At 40.8% G+C, this 16098-nt stretch overlaps 1 protein-coding gene across 3 annotated transcripts in view; it reads right to left on the bottom strand.

Annotated features, from left to right (window-relative positions):
• Nucleotides 1-1278: 1278 nt before the first annotated feature.
• DNAI3 (dynein axonemal intermediate chain 3) overlaps nucleotides 1279-16098 on the bottom strand; it is a 73038-nt gene continuing 58218 nt past the window's right edge. For 2 of the 3 annotated variants that reach the window (XM_031004327.3, XM_055351565.2), the window contains 6 exons: nucleotides 14919-14982; nucleotides 10138-10268; nucleotides 7681-7885; nucleotides 5599-5690; nucleotides 4286-4408; nucleotides 1279-1561 (listed from right to left, as the gene is read on the bottom strand). In XM_031004327.3, the coding sequence (XP_030860187.3) occupies nucleotides 1418-1561; nucleotides 4286-4408; nucleotides 5599-5690; nucleotides 7681-7885; nucleotides 10138-10268; nucleotides 14919-14982 (759 nt within the window). In that variant the 3' untranslated portion in view covers nucleotides 1279-1417. Of the gene's footprint in view, nucleotides 1562-4285; nucleotides 4409-5598; nucleotides 5691-5793; nucleotides 6012-7680; nucleotides 7886-10137; nucleotides 10269-14918; nucleotides 14983-16098 lie in introns of those variants that run through there. The other variant, XR_008668629.2, reaches the window with a different exon arrangement.

Below are 16098 nucleotides of genomic sequence, written 5' to 3' on the forward strand. Positions count from 1 at the left end.
TGATGACAATAATATGTGCCAGGCACAGGCCCCTTATCTGCAGGGGCTTATTTGCCCCTTACATAAATGCTGCAAGTTAAGTTCTCTCAACCTGACTTGATGGAAGGGGAATCTGTTTCACAGAGCTGGGTCATCTGTTCAAGGGCACACAGGTGGTTAAGAGCTAAAACCTATCCGTCAAAGTTTTCTTTCCTCTAGCAATCTAACTTATAAACCTTGGTATTATCCTTTGTCTTCCCCTCCCCATCCAACCAGCCTTTGATTTCTATCTTCACATTAAACTTTAGTACAGGGCATCCTAATCCTTTGCCCTGAACAATTCCTCCTGCCTCCTAATAGGATTTCTTGCCATGAGACTCTCCCCTGCTCTAGTTCATTCCTTGTTTCCTAAAAATAAAGCTGATCGGGTCAACTTCCTGTTTAGTCCTTCCATTCATTCCCCATAAATTCTAATCCAGCTCCTTAGCTTGGTAAACAGGAGCCTTCACAATCTGGCTCCAAGCTCTTTTGTGTCTCAGTTTCACATACTGTTGTTGCTTTTTGGTGCCTATGCTGGGCTTAAACAGCATGGGAACAAAAAGGCAACTGCAGTACATGATGTCAGGCACCTGATGGTGTGCGCTGTGTCTTGTTTCACATCTCAGGGGAAAGCTTTCTGCTTGTCACCATGAAGTACGATGTTTGGTGTAGTATTGTTTTAGACGCCCTTCATCACATTACAGGAATTCTTTCTGTAGATGCTAAGAATGTATCATTATTATCATGAATTGATGTCAACTTTTATGAAATGTTTTTCTGCATCGACTTGGCATCATAATTTCTCTCTTTTGATTAATCACTGATTTATTTTCTACTCTTAAATTAACCTTATCTTCCTTGGATAAACCCAACTTGGTCTTCATGTGTTAACCTCTTTAAAATATATATATATATATATATATATATATATATATATATATATTTCTGGATTTGATTTGCTAATATTTTGTTTAGCACATGGCCCTACAGTTTGTACAGAGGCCAAGGGGAAGCACTTTTTTTGGAAAGGTGGCCAAAAGCAAGCTGATAAGTAGGAGCAGTTTGATTTCCCCTTCTGCCTGGGATGAGGGCCTCTGTGTGGACAGCAAGGATTGGGATGGAAGGGACATCCACAGTTCTCTATTATTATAGGAAAATGCAAATTTTGTTATTGAAAACATTCATTAAAAAAGAACACTTTCATATTCAGTACAAAATTTGGTACATATGTGGTACAAAAACTGAAATAGATCTCATTGCTAAAATTCAAAAGTTTTAATAGCAGGGAAATAAAAGTCTATAAATGAGCCTATATATATATATGTTCAGCTTGCCAGTTCACCTGACATAAAAATAAATAGAGGGAAGAAGTCCCCAAAACACCCCTTCAGGAAGTTTTTTACATCACCTCCATGTATGACCCCTTCTCTGTGACTTTGATTAGGCCAAGGTTGATAAGAACAGTCTTTTCCAGTTCCAGATAACTCTCGTAGTCCATTTTTAATTCAGCCTGCATTTGTTCTTTTGACTTCTGATATGTTTTCTGGGGGGGAAGAAAAACAAGACATCCCTATAAAACACTGATATCTAAAAATACCAAAGGATGAGAAGGGGCTGTTTGTGAATAGTTGACCTGGCTGCTGTTTTCTGGAAAGGGTTGGATGGAGGGCAGGAAGGCAGGAGGGCAGGTGGGCGGGAGGCAGTCAGATGTGCTGGGAAAGGAGGGAGTAGGGGGAAACATGGTCCCAACCACTGTCTTTCAAAAACAAGTCCCTTTTTCCGGCCTTCTTCCCTATAACTCTTGTTTCCCTTATGTAGACTGGAGGGTGACTAATAGCCTAGAGGTTGCAGAATTCTTTTGAAATCCCCCTCTTCTGAGTCCATATGGATGGCATAGCTTGTGGATCACACGGCAATGACTACTCTCCCAGGCTGAGTCTCCAGCTGAAATTCTGGTTAGGAAAATTCCCATTTCATATGCGACTAGAGCAGTGATTATTATTGTCCATTGAGGAGTGAGCTGTTTCCAGATTTTATGTTTGCAAAGAGACAGGTGCATGATTTTCCTGAAATCTGTGTTGAACTGTACAGCCTCATCCTGGCACCTGGTGAGCACTCATACAGGCCAGCCTTGCTGGACGAACATGCGAACACTTTCTATGTGCCAGTTATTGGCTAAGTGCTGTAAATATTTTAACTCATTTAAGCTCCATTGCAATCTTCTGAGGTTGTTACTGTTGCCATTTCCCCCTTTATCAGCCGTTGCTTAGAAGGAGACATTTCTGACTAACATTAGTTGTTTTTCCTTAGTGACTTTTTTTATGTTCTAAATGTAACAGAGGAACCCTTTCAAATTCATTCACATACCCACAATCTATTAATAGTTGCAGAGAAAATTTGAGAAGTGGTGGCTTTACTTAAAAGAGGGCACCATATCTAATGGAAATGAAGTTACAAGAAGTTGGGAACGTTTTGGAAATTGAAAAATATAATACAATTTAAGATATTATTATTATAATATTCAGGTGTTTAAAAAGTATTTCACATGCAAATTATTTTTGGATTATCCACAATTCTACTCGCTCCCACTGATGTAGATAATTAGGAGCTGTTGCTATGGTATTTAAACACTCATAATAATCGTGGATAATTGCTGGGGAAGGGGAAGGGTGGCAGATTATCTCCCACAGTAGAATCTCAACAAATCAACATTTGTTAAGTGCAAAAGAACAAAACTAAGATCAATTTGTTTGTAGCAGTGGAATGCAATGAAAGTTTAATTAATTGGCATTCTTTTACACTTTGTCACCAAACATGTTTTTGAAATGAGATCCTCTGATTTTATTGCACTAATTAGTATTTATCAATAAGTGATAATGTTAATTTATTTGCTAATGCAGCACATTACAGTATTTCCACATGCTAATGCTTTTTTTTTTTTTTTTTTGAGATGGAGTTTCGCTCTTGTTGCCTAGGATGGAGTGCAATGGCACAATCTCGGCTCACCGTAACCTCCGCCTCCCAGGTTCAAGTGATTCTCCTGCCTCAGCCTCCCGAGTAGCTGGGATTACAGGTATGTGCCACCATGCCCGGCTTATTTTGTAGTTTTAGTAGAGACAGGGTTTCTCCATGTGGGTCAAGCTGGTCTCGAACTCCTGACCTCGTGATCTGCCCGCCTCAGCCTCCCAAAGTGCTGGGATTACAGGTGTGAGCCACCGCGCCCAGTGCCACATGCTAATGCTTTTGAGACTGAAGGCCTCATGTGAGTAATTGTGTTTGAGGATGTATGTATTTGGCTATACGGAACCTACAGATGGGATCAATGATGAAATGCTGGTAACTAAAGAGCAAAGGAGAGAGGGAGCAAGAGGGAAACAGAAATTGAGACTGAGGTGATCTCAAGTGAGAAAGAGAGAAAAGCCTAATTCACAAAGTATTTAGAAGCCCAAAATTCCAGTGGGCAAGGGAAGACCATCAGAGTCACAGAATTCGTATCAAACAGGGAGAAGCTGAGAAAGAGGAGCATGGGGTGCTTTAGAGCTTAGGTTCTTTTTTGGCAGAGTTTAAGGTGGATGTGCCCTGTACCAAATTCTCCTCTATTTCAAGTTTCATAGCTTCAGCATATCATATACAGTAAAATTCACCTCTTTCTCTCTACCCCCTCATATCTATCTATCTATCTATCTATCTATCTATCTATCTATCTATCTATCATCTATCTATCTATCATCTATCGTTATAATTATAATAGCACTATTTACTGAAAGTCTATTTGTCACTTTCTTTAACTGACAGCCTTACAGTAATCCTAGTTATTAGTATTCCCATTTTCAAGATAAGAGACCTGAAGCTCAGCAAAGGTGACAGCCTTGCTCCAAATCTCACAGCTAGTCAGTGGCAGAGTTGGGATTTGAGCCCATGTGTCTTCATTCCATATTCAACTCTTTTTGCACCACCTTCTTTAATGCATTATTCACCAGATATTAAAATTCTATAATGAAAGCATTCAAATTTTGAATTAAGGTATCTGTACTAAAGGACTTTGAAATTATAGAAAATTTCAGAAACTTAAATTGGACAGAATCTCACTAGGTGTCTAACTGGCAGTGAGCTAGGAAATCAAAGGAATGCCCTCTTGACTCTCATGAGAACAAGAGAAGAATGTGAAAAAGTATAACTTTTCTATGGAAACTGTGGATTAAGCCAAACAAATATATTTCCACTGGTGTTCGAGGAAAACATCTTTCATTTCTGAAATTTAACTTACAACTTTTTTCTTTGCCATTTCTAGTTCCATTTCTTTCTTTTCTTGCTCACGAATTTTTTTGCGCTGTTCTACGTATTCCAGATGCTTGACTTCTCTTTCAAAGTAGTGGTTGACACTTGCCATCTGTTAGAAACAGAAGTCCATGAGAGGGTGACAGGCAGGAAGCCCCCATGACTTTTACAAGGCTCTGTTAGAATTTCTGCTGCTTGTAATTAGGTAGATGACCTACCTAATCTGCCTCCCTAATCTACTTGATCATTATCTAATGATCATCTACCTAATCATTATGTAGATTATCTATTTGGTGATACTTTAAATCTTTTAGGTGAATATAATTTGGAAATTGTATTCACAGGCCCACTACCAGAGGAGCTGGTACAATTCAGGGGCTACTGTGCTAACATTTAGGGCTCTGTGACTTGGAGGTTTCCAAAGTAGGGTTGGAAGGAGAGAGCTGCAAAAATGTGCAATTTTGTAGTAGAAATATTCAGGGGTTGCTTTTTCCCTGTTTCTTCCTTCTTCCTTCTAAATCTGGGGGAAGTTTCATATCATCAATCAAACTTAGAAAACCCAGATGAGAGTATCAATGTAGATCCTAGAGGGACTGGAAGCAGAGCTGAACTCCTGGTCCCTGGAGGGCTTCGAGTGTAGGCATAGAATAGAAGCAGGAAAGTCAGCAGAGACCTTGGGGAAGGCAACCAGGGCAGAGACAGCCTTTTGCCTGCCAGTAACTAGGCCGATGTTTGGACTTGCAGCAGACTGCAATCTATATGTTTAATGTTCATTGTATATACATTTATATATTTCTATTCATTGATCTTTTTAAAGCCTCATTATTAACATTGTTTGAAACACTTGGGTAGTGGGTACAGTGTGGGGGGTGCAGAATACCGCCAGTTCAGCTGTGCTGCCTGCTATACTCCAAGTTGGGTTGGGAGCCGGAGGGGGTGGGTGATGGAGAGATGCATGAACATGTCAACTGGGCCCTCAGGGAAGGGTATCACTGAAATCAGCACCCCACACTTCGGTTACAATGGGAAAAATGACATTTTCTGATTATGAATCCCCAAGTCATTATTCTCTCAGAATCTGGACTTCATTGACTTGGTTTCCCTCCCATGTCATGTTTGGGGCTTTTTTTTAAAGCTTCAAACTATTTAACTCATACAACAGAAATACATCCTCTTATTTACTGTATGAGTCTTTTGTTCCCTTACAGAGCAAAAATGCTGTCATTTCTAACATTTTTTTAAAGACATATCTCAGCAATATCTGGGCACATTAATTCTCAAAGTCATAAGTTAGTTACTAACCTCATTGGTGGAAGGGCGACTTAATGTCCAAGGAATTTCTAATATATGCAGTGTTCCATAATAATCAGCTGTGGCTATAAATTGCTGTTTAGCTGAAAGATTTAAAATAAATGGGAGGAAAAAATCAGCAAACAGAAAACCATCTTAAGCAGTTAAACATGAAGTATGTTTTTGTTTTGTGTTCTCCCAAAGGACCTGCTGTGGTTCCAGTGATCTTGGCATTTTCATCAGATGTTCATGGCTGGACCATGTAAACATGTACAAGTCATTTTTTCCAGCTGATGAAATGAAAGCTAAGACTGAGCCTTTGTCGGTTCCCCTGCTGCCTCAAAACTTGTATTTCTGGTGACTGTATAAGGAATGTGGCTCCTGGCTGAAGTTGACTCTCTCTGTGGCTGGGCCCACTGGGCATACTTGAGAAGAAAGCAAGGAGAACACATGGAAAGATTTTCAAAGAGAAGTCATGAAGTTCATTTTCACTGAACACAGAAAGGGCTAAAGGGTACCATTATCCAGAAGAATTTCAAAGATGTAGCCAGAATCACAGGTCTTATTGTAAAAACAAGTAGCTTCCTTTGAACATTTAAAATGGGTATAATATGCAAAGTATTTGAGATTTTTAATCTTTTTCTTCTCCTTCTTCTTCTTCTTTTTTTTTTTTTTTTTTTTTTTGAGACAGGGTCTCCCCCTGTGGCCCAGGCTAGAATGCAGGGGTATGATCATGGCTCACTGCAGCCTCAACCTCCCAGGCTGAATCAATCATCCCACCTCAGCTTCCTGAGTAGCTGGGACTACAGGCACATAGCACCATGCCCAGCTAATTTTTGTTTTGTATTTTTTGTAGAGACAGGGTCTTGGCCATGTTGCTCAGGTTGGCCTTGAACTCCTGGACTCAAGTGATCTTCCCACCTCACTCAGCCTCCCAAAGTGCTGGGATTAGAGGTGTGAGCCACCATGCCCGGCCTGAGAATTTTAATTTTCTATCTCACTGTGTGTGTGTTCTTTTCCTTTTTAGTAGGTCTGCTTCAAATTGCAAAATCCTGGATTCATAATCCCTGTAGGCGTACAAAGCAATGTTTTACACCAAAGTGGGAAAAGATACTTGGGTGGCACATATGGCTAAGCAGTAGTCTGACTGTGACACTCAAGATGCTGAAGACTGAGTTTCCAAATCTAATGTTTCTGAGAAATGGATAGAAAGAGAATTTCATGCTGTACACCTTTGGAAACAAAGGGAAACTTCTTCTTTTAAAAAAGGCAGGTGGGTTACAGTGGTTCACCCCTATAATCCCAGAACTTTGGGAGGCTGAAGCAGGAGGATTGATCACACCACTGTACTTCAGCCTGGGCAACAGAGCAAGACATCACTGCAAAAAAATAAAATAAAAAGAGTCAAACATACTGGATTTACATAGAAATTACTACTTGGGCGAAACAGAACAAAAATGGAGACAAAGGACATACATCACGTTTCTATAGACACATCATTGAATTTATGCTTGTTTTGTTATATAGTACTTTTTCCTCATAGTTGGTTCAAAGGTTAAAGCTTAAATACATATATAACCCCAGATAATCATTTTATCTTATGAAGAGAATTGCTTGGTATTAGCCAGAGGAGAACCACAAAAGTGATATAATATTTAAAAATATGATTTGTAATGAAAATTAAAGAAACAAAATTTATTCTATCTGGGAAAAAAAATCAGCAAAAGATAACAAAGATCCGGGTCATCCTGTCTGACCCGGAGAAGAGAAGGATGTTTCCCATCGTGCGGTTCAAAACCAGCCTCTGCCTGACACGTGTCTCAGAAATCATTCTTGATGAGGCAACAGTGAGAAGAGCTCAGGTTGTGTCCAAGGTTTGAGACCAAGAGAGAAGGAAAAGGAAGAGGAAAGATGGGAAGGAAAGGGAAGAGAGAAGAATGAAAAGGAAAGGAAGAGAAGGGAAGGGATAAGAAGGGATGAGCAGGAAGAAAAACAAAAAACTAAGAAATAAACATTGGAGGCTTTTCAGATGAATGTCAAGATGTTCCCGAGTTACCCAAAATGACTTAGCTTATTTAGTTAGAATTAACATACAAGAAAAGATCCAGGGTTTGATGTAGGTGATCATAGTTATGCAAATGTTTTGAGACTGGGCTGGTTCATGGGTTTTCTCCAGAAGGTCCCAGATATCAATGTATCCATCTTCTCGGCCGATGTAGAAAACTCCGGGCCGAGTCAGGGACCAGTGGCCTGAGGTGTACCTTTTTGGTGCACAGCATGAGTGAAGGAGCGGCCCAGTCTTTAAACAAATTTTTAAAAAGACAAATAAAGAAGATTTTGTTATTATCTAAGGGAAATTCACCATGATGTTCGTTAAGTACAACTCAAGCTAGCTATCATCATATAACAACAAAATTATGCCCACAGGAAGTCTTCCTTCTCTTTGTTGTAGGGTTTTTATATAACACCAGCTTTTCTTTCTTGTTTTCATAAGCCATTTTTCATTGCTTTTCAGAAAATATTAAACATTCCAATTAAGTTGTTGAAGTTTCTAATAATCCAACTTCTAAACCCACTACTGCTTCTAACCTTATGACTATTTCTGTGGAAATTGATGGACATTAGACAAGTAAAGATTATAAGGACATTCTGCTTATGCCTTTATTTTGCTATCAGATATCTGCTTCCCACGGAAACAGCTCAGTAAACAGTAGAGAGTAAAACAAATGAAAAGTCTGCCAGTTCCAGCTGTGTACTGCATGTTGAAAATCAACATCAGAATTGGCAAATTCTCATATAAAGTGACTTCAGCTGGAAGCAGTTGATCACCTATAAATACACTAGGAAGAGATTTTAGACCATCGAAGCATCATGCAATCACCTTCTCTTTTCTCTACCATGGGGTAGTCTGCCTTCTTTGGGAGGTTTTCAAAAGTAAGAATAGAATGTGCTTTCTACCCACTTCAGGCTTCATCTACTGACCAGGGGTGCTCCTTCGCCTACTTACATCTGCAGGGACTAAACTAAATCATGGAGCTGTCTCCCACCCTCCAATATACGCATAAGAGATTTTCCTGTGAAGAAAGCATGTCGCAGATTCATGGACTCTGTGGAGGTGACATTTCAAACTTGTTCTCCTTGTCTACTTCTCCCAGCACCTTGAGTTTCTATAACCAAATTCCTGACCCTGGCATTGTCTTTGGACAATCATGCCTGAATTTCCTTTTTCTTTTTCTTTAACTACAAAACTTGCTAACTGTAAAAAAATAAATAAATAAAACATACAGAAGTACATTGGCATAAAGCAGAGTTCTCTGTTGATGACCATTTAAGTAGTTTCTAAATTATTTTCAATGATAAATATACAATTTTTGTGTATGTTAAAGTTTCAGAAGTGGAACTGTTAGGTTAAATATATATACATTTATATATGTATATATGTATACCAACTTTGAAATATATATGTGTGTGTGTATATATATCCACATTATATGCCTATGTACATACACACATGTATTTCAAAGTTGGTATACACATATGCATATATACATATATATTATATGCATATACACATATATATATAGTTTCAGGCTTTGATAATCTCAAATTGCTCACCAAAGAGACATGTCAACTTACAATCCCACCAAAAGTACTGATTCCCCCACACCCTTGCTTCACCGGATTTTATCAATCATTCTAGTTTTTGGCAGTTTAGCTCCTATCTGCCTAGATCCAGCCCCTCTCCTAATCCTGACCACACTCTTGCTGCCTCCCTTTAACCACTGTATGTCCCTGGACAGGCAAGGGTCTGCCTGCTGACATACCCTCAGCTTACTCACTCCCACTTTCTGCACCTGCCAAGATATTCCTGGTGCAGAGGCAAAGATGACAAACCCAGTGTTTCTCCTTGCACTTCAATCAGAATTAGGCATCCCATCTTGTATTTCCAAGGGAGGAAAAATGCAAGTCAAGTTCAGGTGTGGTGTCACACCTGTAATCCCAGCACTTTGGGAGGCCAAGGCAGGTGAATCACTTGAGCCCAGAAGTTTGAGACCAGCCTGGGCAACATGGTGAAATCCCCATTTCTACAAAAAACACACACAAAAAAACTGGGCTTAGTGGCGTACACCTGTTGTCCCAGCTACTCAGGAGGCTGAGATGGGAGAATCACCTGAGCCTGGGAAGTCGAGGCTGCAGTGAGCAGAGATCACGCCACTGCATTCCAGCCTGGGCCACACAGTGAGACCCTGGCCCCCACCCCCAAAAAATGCCAGTGAAGTCAACTGCCCACAGTAGATATTCCAAGACTGTTAAGTTTCAGAGAACAAGGAACTCGTAAACTGTTTTCTCCCCTCAGGAAGGAAAAACAAATGAATGTGTTTTCAAAAGGATTACAGTGGTTCTGCTGACAAGCTGGTGTCCCTGCCATCTGTTCTAATTTCTCTAAAAAGTGTCCCAAAGGCACTATTATGTCAGAACATAACAGTTCCTCTTGTCTTTCTCAATAACAAAAGATCACGCACTCACGCCTCCATTTTGCAGGCAACTTACCATAACACCTTCTTTCCATATGGCCACGTTCCAACCTCCAACCGTGAGAATAATGTCATTGTAGAAAGGTGATCTCTGAATAGTGTGGACAGTTCCGTCATGAATGGTGTGGTGGCTCACTGGCTTCTTTGCTGTTGGAGTGAAAGAAGACCATCTCATCTTTAATAACACTGTTTGCATTCCTGCAGTGAGGAATGGACAGACCTCCAATGGACAGACAGGGCCCCATGAATGGGGTCGGGGAGTGGAGAACCAGAGGCCAGCTGGGATGAATAGATCTGTCAAGGGATGGCTCCTTCTGTTATTATGGAATGTCCAGGGAACATCCCATCAAGGCCATTTTTTCAAGCTCAAATGAATATTTTGTGTTATTCATTTACTCATTCATTAATTCACTCAATTAGTCAATAAACATTTATCGATTGCCAATATGTAATAGCAGGTACTGTAGCTGGCTGGGTAGACAATGGTTAGTAAATAAACATGATTTTGCCCCCAAGGAGCTTACAGTCCAGTGGGAAAGATAAAATTTCAATAAACACATCCCGAAGTATACAATGTAAAAATTGTGAAAAGTGTTGTGAAGGAAAAAATATTACAAGTAAGAATAACAAGGGGATTTGTAATTTAGACTGAAGGGTCAGAAAAGGCTTCTGTGGAGATGCATCATGTAGGCCTGAATAGCAGCTCAACATGGGAAGATTTTGGTGTGAAGGAACATTCCAGACAGTGGAAACAACACACACCGAAGTCCTAAGGAGAGAAGTGTTTAGTGCTTTTACACACTTGAGGAAGGCACCCCCGACAGCAATCTGGTCATTTTAGAGTGAGACATGAAACAAATGGGGACTAGGAGGGTCTAGGCCATGCTGGGCCTTGTAAGAAAGGAGTTCAGATTACACTCTAAGTGTTGTGTGTTGTAATGAGTCCTTTGGGTCTCCAAGTGAGACAATTTGATTGACGTTTCTGAAACAGTCTCTGGCTGTTGTGGGGAGAATGGATTAGGGGAAGGTAAAAGCAGAGGAGGCTGCAGTGGCAGTTCTGGTGAGAGAGGATGGTGGCGTGGTCTAAGATGCAAGGGAGAAGAAGGGATAATCAAGAAATATTTGTGAGCTAGAATTGACAGGACTTGGAGACAACTTGAATAGGAAGACAGAGATGAAATGCTGAGAATGACAGCCAGGTTTCTGACAAGAGCCACAGTCCTTCCATTTGTTGCCAGTGGGAAGCCTTACAGGTTCTAATGTTAAGATCAAGAGTTCACTTTAGCCTCTGCCCCAGGTCCCAGGGTCTTCCTGCTTCTCTGGTCTCTTTACTCAGATAACAGGAGGATTCTGCTTGGGTTTCCTCTCCCTGAGAGTTGGCTGCAGAACTGAATCCTCCTAATTTCTTGTTGCCCACAACCCTATGCCCCAGGCATGACCACAAAAACATATGGCTGTCAAGGCCACACCACAATGTCCAGCCACTTTATACTAATGTTTTCTGAATTTTATCATATTAATTGCTATGTGAGAGATGGGGTTTTCCCCCAGAACACTCGTGGCACATTAAGCAGAAAAAGATGCACTAAATCTTGTAAGAAGCTTATAAAGTAAGGTTTCAAACAGGTACTTCTCCACTCAAGTTCACAGTAGCATTATTTGCAAAAGCCAAAATGTGGAAGGAATCCAAGTGTCCCTTGAGGGATGAATGGATAAACAAAATGTGGTGTATACATACGAAGGAATAGTATTCAGCCTTGAAAGGGAAGGAAATTCTGATCCATTCTACAACATGGATAAAGCTTGAGGACATTATGCTAGATGAAATAAACCAGTAACAAGAAGACAAATACTGCATGATTCCAGGGTAGTCGAATTCATAGAAACAGAAAGTAGAATGGTGTTTGCCAAGGGCTGGGGGACTAGGGACAAATGAGGAGTTAGTATTTAATAGGTATGGAGTTTCCATTTTGCAAGAAGAAAAGAATTCTGGAGGTTGAGTGTACAGCAACATGAATGTACTTAACACCACTGAACTATACTTTTGAAATTGGTTGAGATGGTAAGTTTTATGCTTATGTGTATTTTACCACAGTTAAAACATTTTTTAAGTAAAAATAAATAAAAACTTATATGTAGCTTTTCTGGATTAAAAAAAAAAAAAGGCTAATTTTCCTCCAGCCAAACCCCTTGCTTGAAGAGAGCATAGAAGACATACTTCTGAGGCCATCTTGAAGTGATCTAGAAGATTCCTGGTAAGGCTCAAGACACCTGGAAACCAGCAGCTTTCTTCTTGCTGCTGCTCCTGTTTCTCAGAGCCTGGGTTTGCCCTCCGCATTAGCGAGGCTTCCTTAGACACCACCTCACTCTGGGGAGCAGGGCCCTCTAAGAACTGAAATGATTACCAATGATAGTGATGTTGACAATCGTAAGGTTTGCACTTTAAAACAATATTAGATGCTCTCAGCCCATAAAAACTTTTTCTTTCTTTTGTCCGTTGAAAGACAGTGTCATTCAGCAATGAATGGAGTGGTCCTTAAATTATTAAATGGACTGCCAGAGCCTCCAGGCCAGGTTATTATAAAAAAATGAAAAAGCCATTTTTCAGAGCCATTATCTAATGCTGGAGGCAATATAGAGCAAACTACCTGTGTTCAAATTCTGGTAATGCCACCTACAGCAGCTACCCATAGGGCTGCTGTGAGGACTACACGAGTTATTCACAGAAGCCTGGCACATGACTTGTGCTGATTTGTGAGTACAGCATATGACATGGTTATGTCAACTGCCATCATTCAGCTGGCATTTATCTCGGCTTGTCACTTAGATCATCTGGAAAGTCTGTTTGGGCTTCCTTATCACACACATCTCAGTTAAGGTAATCTGTCTCTTAGAAGTTTCTTCTTAAAAACCTGTTTGTCGGCCAGGCGCGGTGGCTCACACCTGTAATCCCAGCACTTTGGGAGGCCATGGTGGGTGGATCACGAGGTCAGGAGATCGAGACCATCCTGGCTAACATGGTGAAACCCCATCTCTACTAAAAATACAAAAAAAAAAAAATTAGCCAGGCCTGGTGGTGGGCGCCTGTAGTCCCAGCTACTGGGGAGGCTGAGGCAGGAGAATGGCATGAACCCGGGAGGTGGAGCTTGCAGTGAGCCAAGATCGCACCACTGCACTCCAGCATGGGTGACTGAGCAAGACTCCGTCTCAAAAACAAAACAAAACAAAACAAAACAAAACAAACAAACAAACAAAAACCCTGTTTGTCATGGGCCCCCTCCAAAGCAGTTTAGGAAGCTGGCTCTAGGAGAAAGTGGCGCCCAAGAAAATCTCTGAGACCAGGAGGAACCAGTGTCCCCTGTGCACACCCAAGTCATGGCATCCGGTCCTCAGCTTGTGTCCCAGGGGCATGGTAAGACTGCTGTCATGTTCTATAATGCCTGGCTTGCAGTACGTGCACAATGAACACTCATTAAGTGTTGAATAAACAGATATATGAGTAAGCATAAAAGAAGTTGAATGTAATTCATGATATCCAATATCTAATTTTGAGTTCATCTTTAAATCATGAAATTGGGAATGAATGGAAAGTGGAAAATCAGTCTCTGTTCTGTGTGCACTTGTCCCTCCCTAGGATCCATCTAATCCTCTCTCAATGGCCCACTGTTGTCAACAACACACGTTTGAGGTTCCATTCAGGGAAGAAAGTGGGAGTATTTTGGCTGCAAGATTAAATGGCTACCCTGGAGACACGGCTAATAGTCTTCTCAGATCTTACAACAGACTCTGATTTCTGGAACCACACACAGTAGGAGTGAGGCCAGGAGGTTACAGGTGAAGACCTGAGCTCCAATAGCTGTCCCCTATAGGCTGTGGCTCTGACCTCTGGCCCCTGTCAGTCACTCACACTTCCACTCGCATGATTGACTAGATACCCTTCTGCAAAGAATCCAGCTGCTCTACCACACTGCTCCCTCATGGTGTTCTGAAGCCTTCTTGCCAGCCTTTGTGGGCCTAGCAGTCCCAGGAGCTACCTCTTCGTTTGCTTATGGTTATCCCAAACTGTGAAATGCATTAAAATATATTTTCACACTATGACAAAATTCAAAGGTTTAAAATGAGCAGTTATAATTGTAATGAACCCCAAGGCTCTAAGCCTGCTAGAGATAGGGAGCTTTGCTTATTGGGGTGCCTGTATTCCTGACTGCAGTTCCTTCTCCCGCCTGGACGTGACCCACATGCTTCTGCTCAGCTTTCCAGAGGCCCAGGTCCTGGGAGCGGCAGACATAGAGACACAACCTGTCCTAGCCCCAAAGGAGGGTCCTGCAGTCCCTTTTCCCGTACTCTGCTGGGGTCTTCTAGATTATCTTACATTTTGCTTATAATCTCACATTGACTCAGATTTTCCACATAGATGAACTACCAGGTTATTGAATTATTGAAACAGTATTTTATTTTTAAATTAAATCACTCAAGTTTCTCAGTCATTTAAGCAACATATAGGTCAGTGCTCCTCAAATTTTGGTGTGAAAACAAATACCCTGGAAAATGTTATTAAAATCCAGATTCCAATTCAGAAGGCCTGGCGTAGGATCTAAGATTTTTATGTGTATTTTCAGCAAGCTCCCAGGTGATGACTATGCTGCTTATTCAAGGCCTTCACCTTATTAGTCAGTACCTTAGGAGCCCTCCCTCCCATTAGCAAGACCAGGGTGACTCTGTACTGCATGAGATTCCTTTGGGTAGTTTAAATTAAAAGGAACATCTTATTAATAACAGGGCAATCACAAAACTTACACATAAGTCGGCCAGTTTCAGGGTCTTTTTCCATTTTCCAATCTGTGTATATCACTTCGCCTTCCTAAAAATATTACAGGTTCCTGATGAGTACAATGACAACTTAAGAGACAAAAGGCTTCACACTCATGTGCTAAGATTGACTGTTAAGCAAAACAAATGCAAAACAACAAGTCAATTTAATCAAGTAATTTGATCCAGTGGGGGAGAGGGAAAGCCTCAAAATAAGTACTCAATTTTATATTGAAGAAACAATGAGTTTGTTCTGTTTTTATCCACATATAATGATGTGGAGAACATGATAGTTCTGCAGATACTCCATCTGGGACAATAGTCCCAACCGCTGGGCATCCAAAGTTTTTGTTGTTGATCCGTAAAGGGAGGGATCAGCCCATCTTATTCAGTGATTACTTTTCAGCCCATTAGAAAGTCAATTGTTAATAAATATTTGTGGAATAAGCAAGAATGAGGGACTATGAATGCATACATGGTAGTAATTACTACTTTTCAGGTTGAGAACAGGAAACATAAAGTTCAATCTAAATAAAATAGCAAGCGACATGTATTCTTATTCTGTCTTATGGCCGTTTTAAGGAGAGGGGAAGGCAAATGGACCTGATGTAAGAAGAGGAAGAAACAGTCATGCGAAGGGGAAAGACAGAGAGAACCGATGAATTACAGAGGTGGGAGAAGTTTACAGAAAATAATTAGTCCCTTGCTGTCATTGGATGGATCAGAAAACTGAGAGAGGTTAAATGACTTGCTCTAGGTCACCCCATGCGGTCTCCTAATTCCATTGTTTCTTCACTGGATGAGAAGAGAAAAACACAGGAGTTTGTATAAAATGGGGGATGGATTGGGATCTGTAGCCAGGAAGGGGAGATGAGAGCACATTTGATTTATGCAAAGGGAAGGATAAACTCACTGGGGACAAGGTCACTCATTCACCCACCTGAGCTTTTATTCATCTGTGTTAATTCATTTAACAAACAAGGACTGTATTTGGTGCTGGAAATTCCAAATCCAAGGACAAGCCCTCTCTCTACTCACAATCCTCACAGTCTAAGGAAGCAGACAGATGGGTACATGTTTTGCTAATCTATGGCCAGGTTGCACATCACCCTCAGGGATACCACTTCTTGAGCACTCAGTCCTTGCCAGCGTTCTTAGGAGCTTTATG

The sequence above is a fragment of the Gorilla gorilla genome, chromosome 1, assembly GCF_029281585.2.
Source record: "Gorilla gorilla gorilla isolate KB3781 chromosome 1, NHGRI_mGorGor1-v2.1_pri, whole genome shotgun sequence".
In the NCBI taxonomy this organism is placed as follows: Eukaryota; Metazoa; Chordata; class Mammalia; order Primates; family Hominidae; genus Gorilla; species Gorilla gorilla.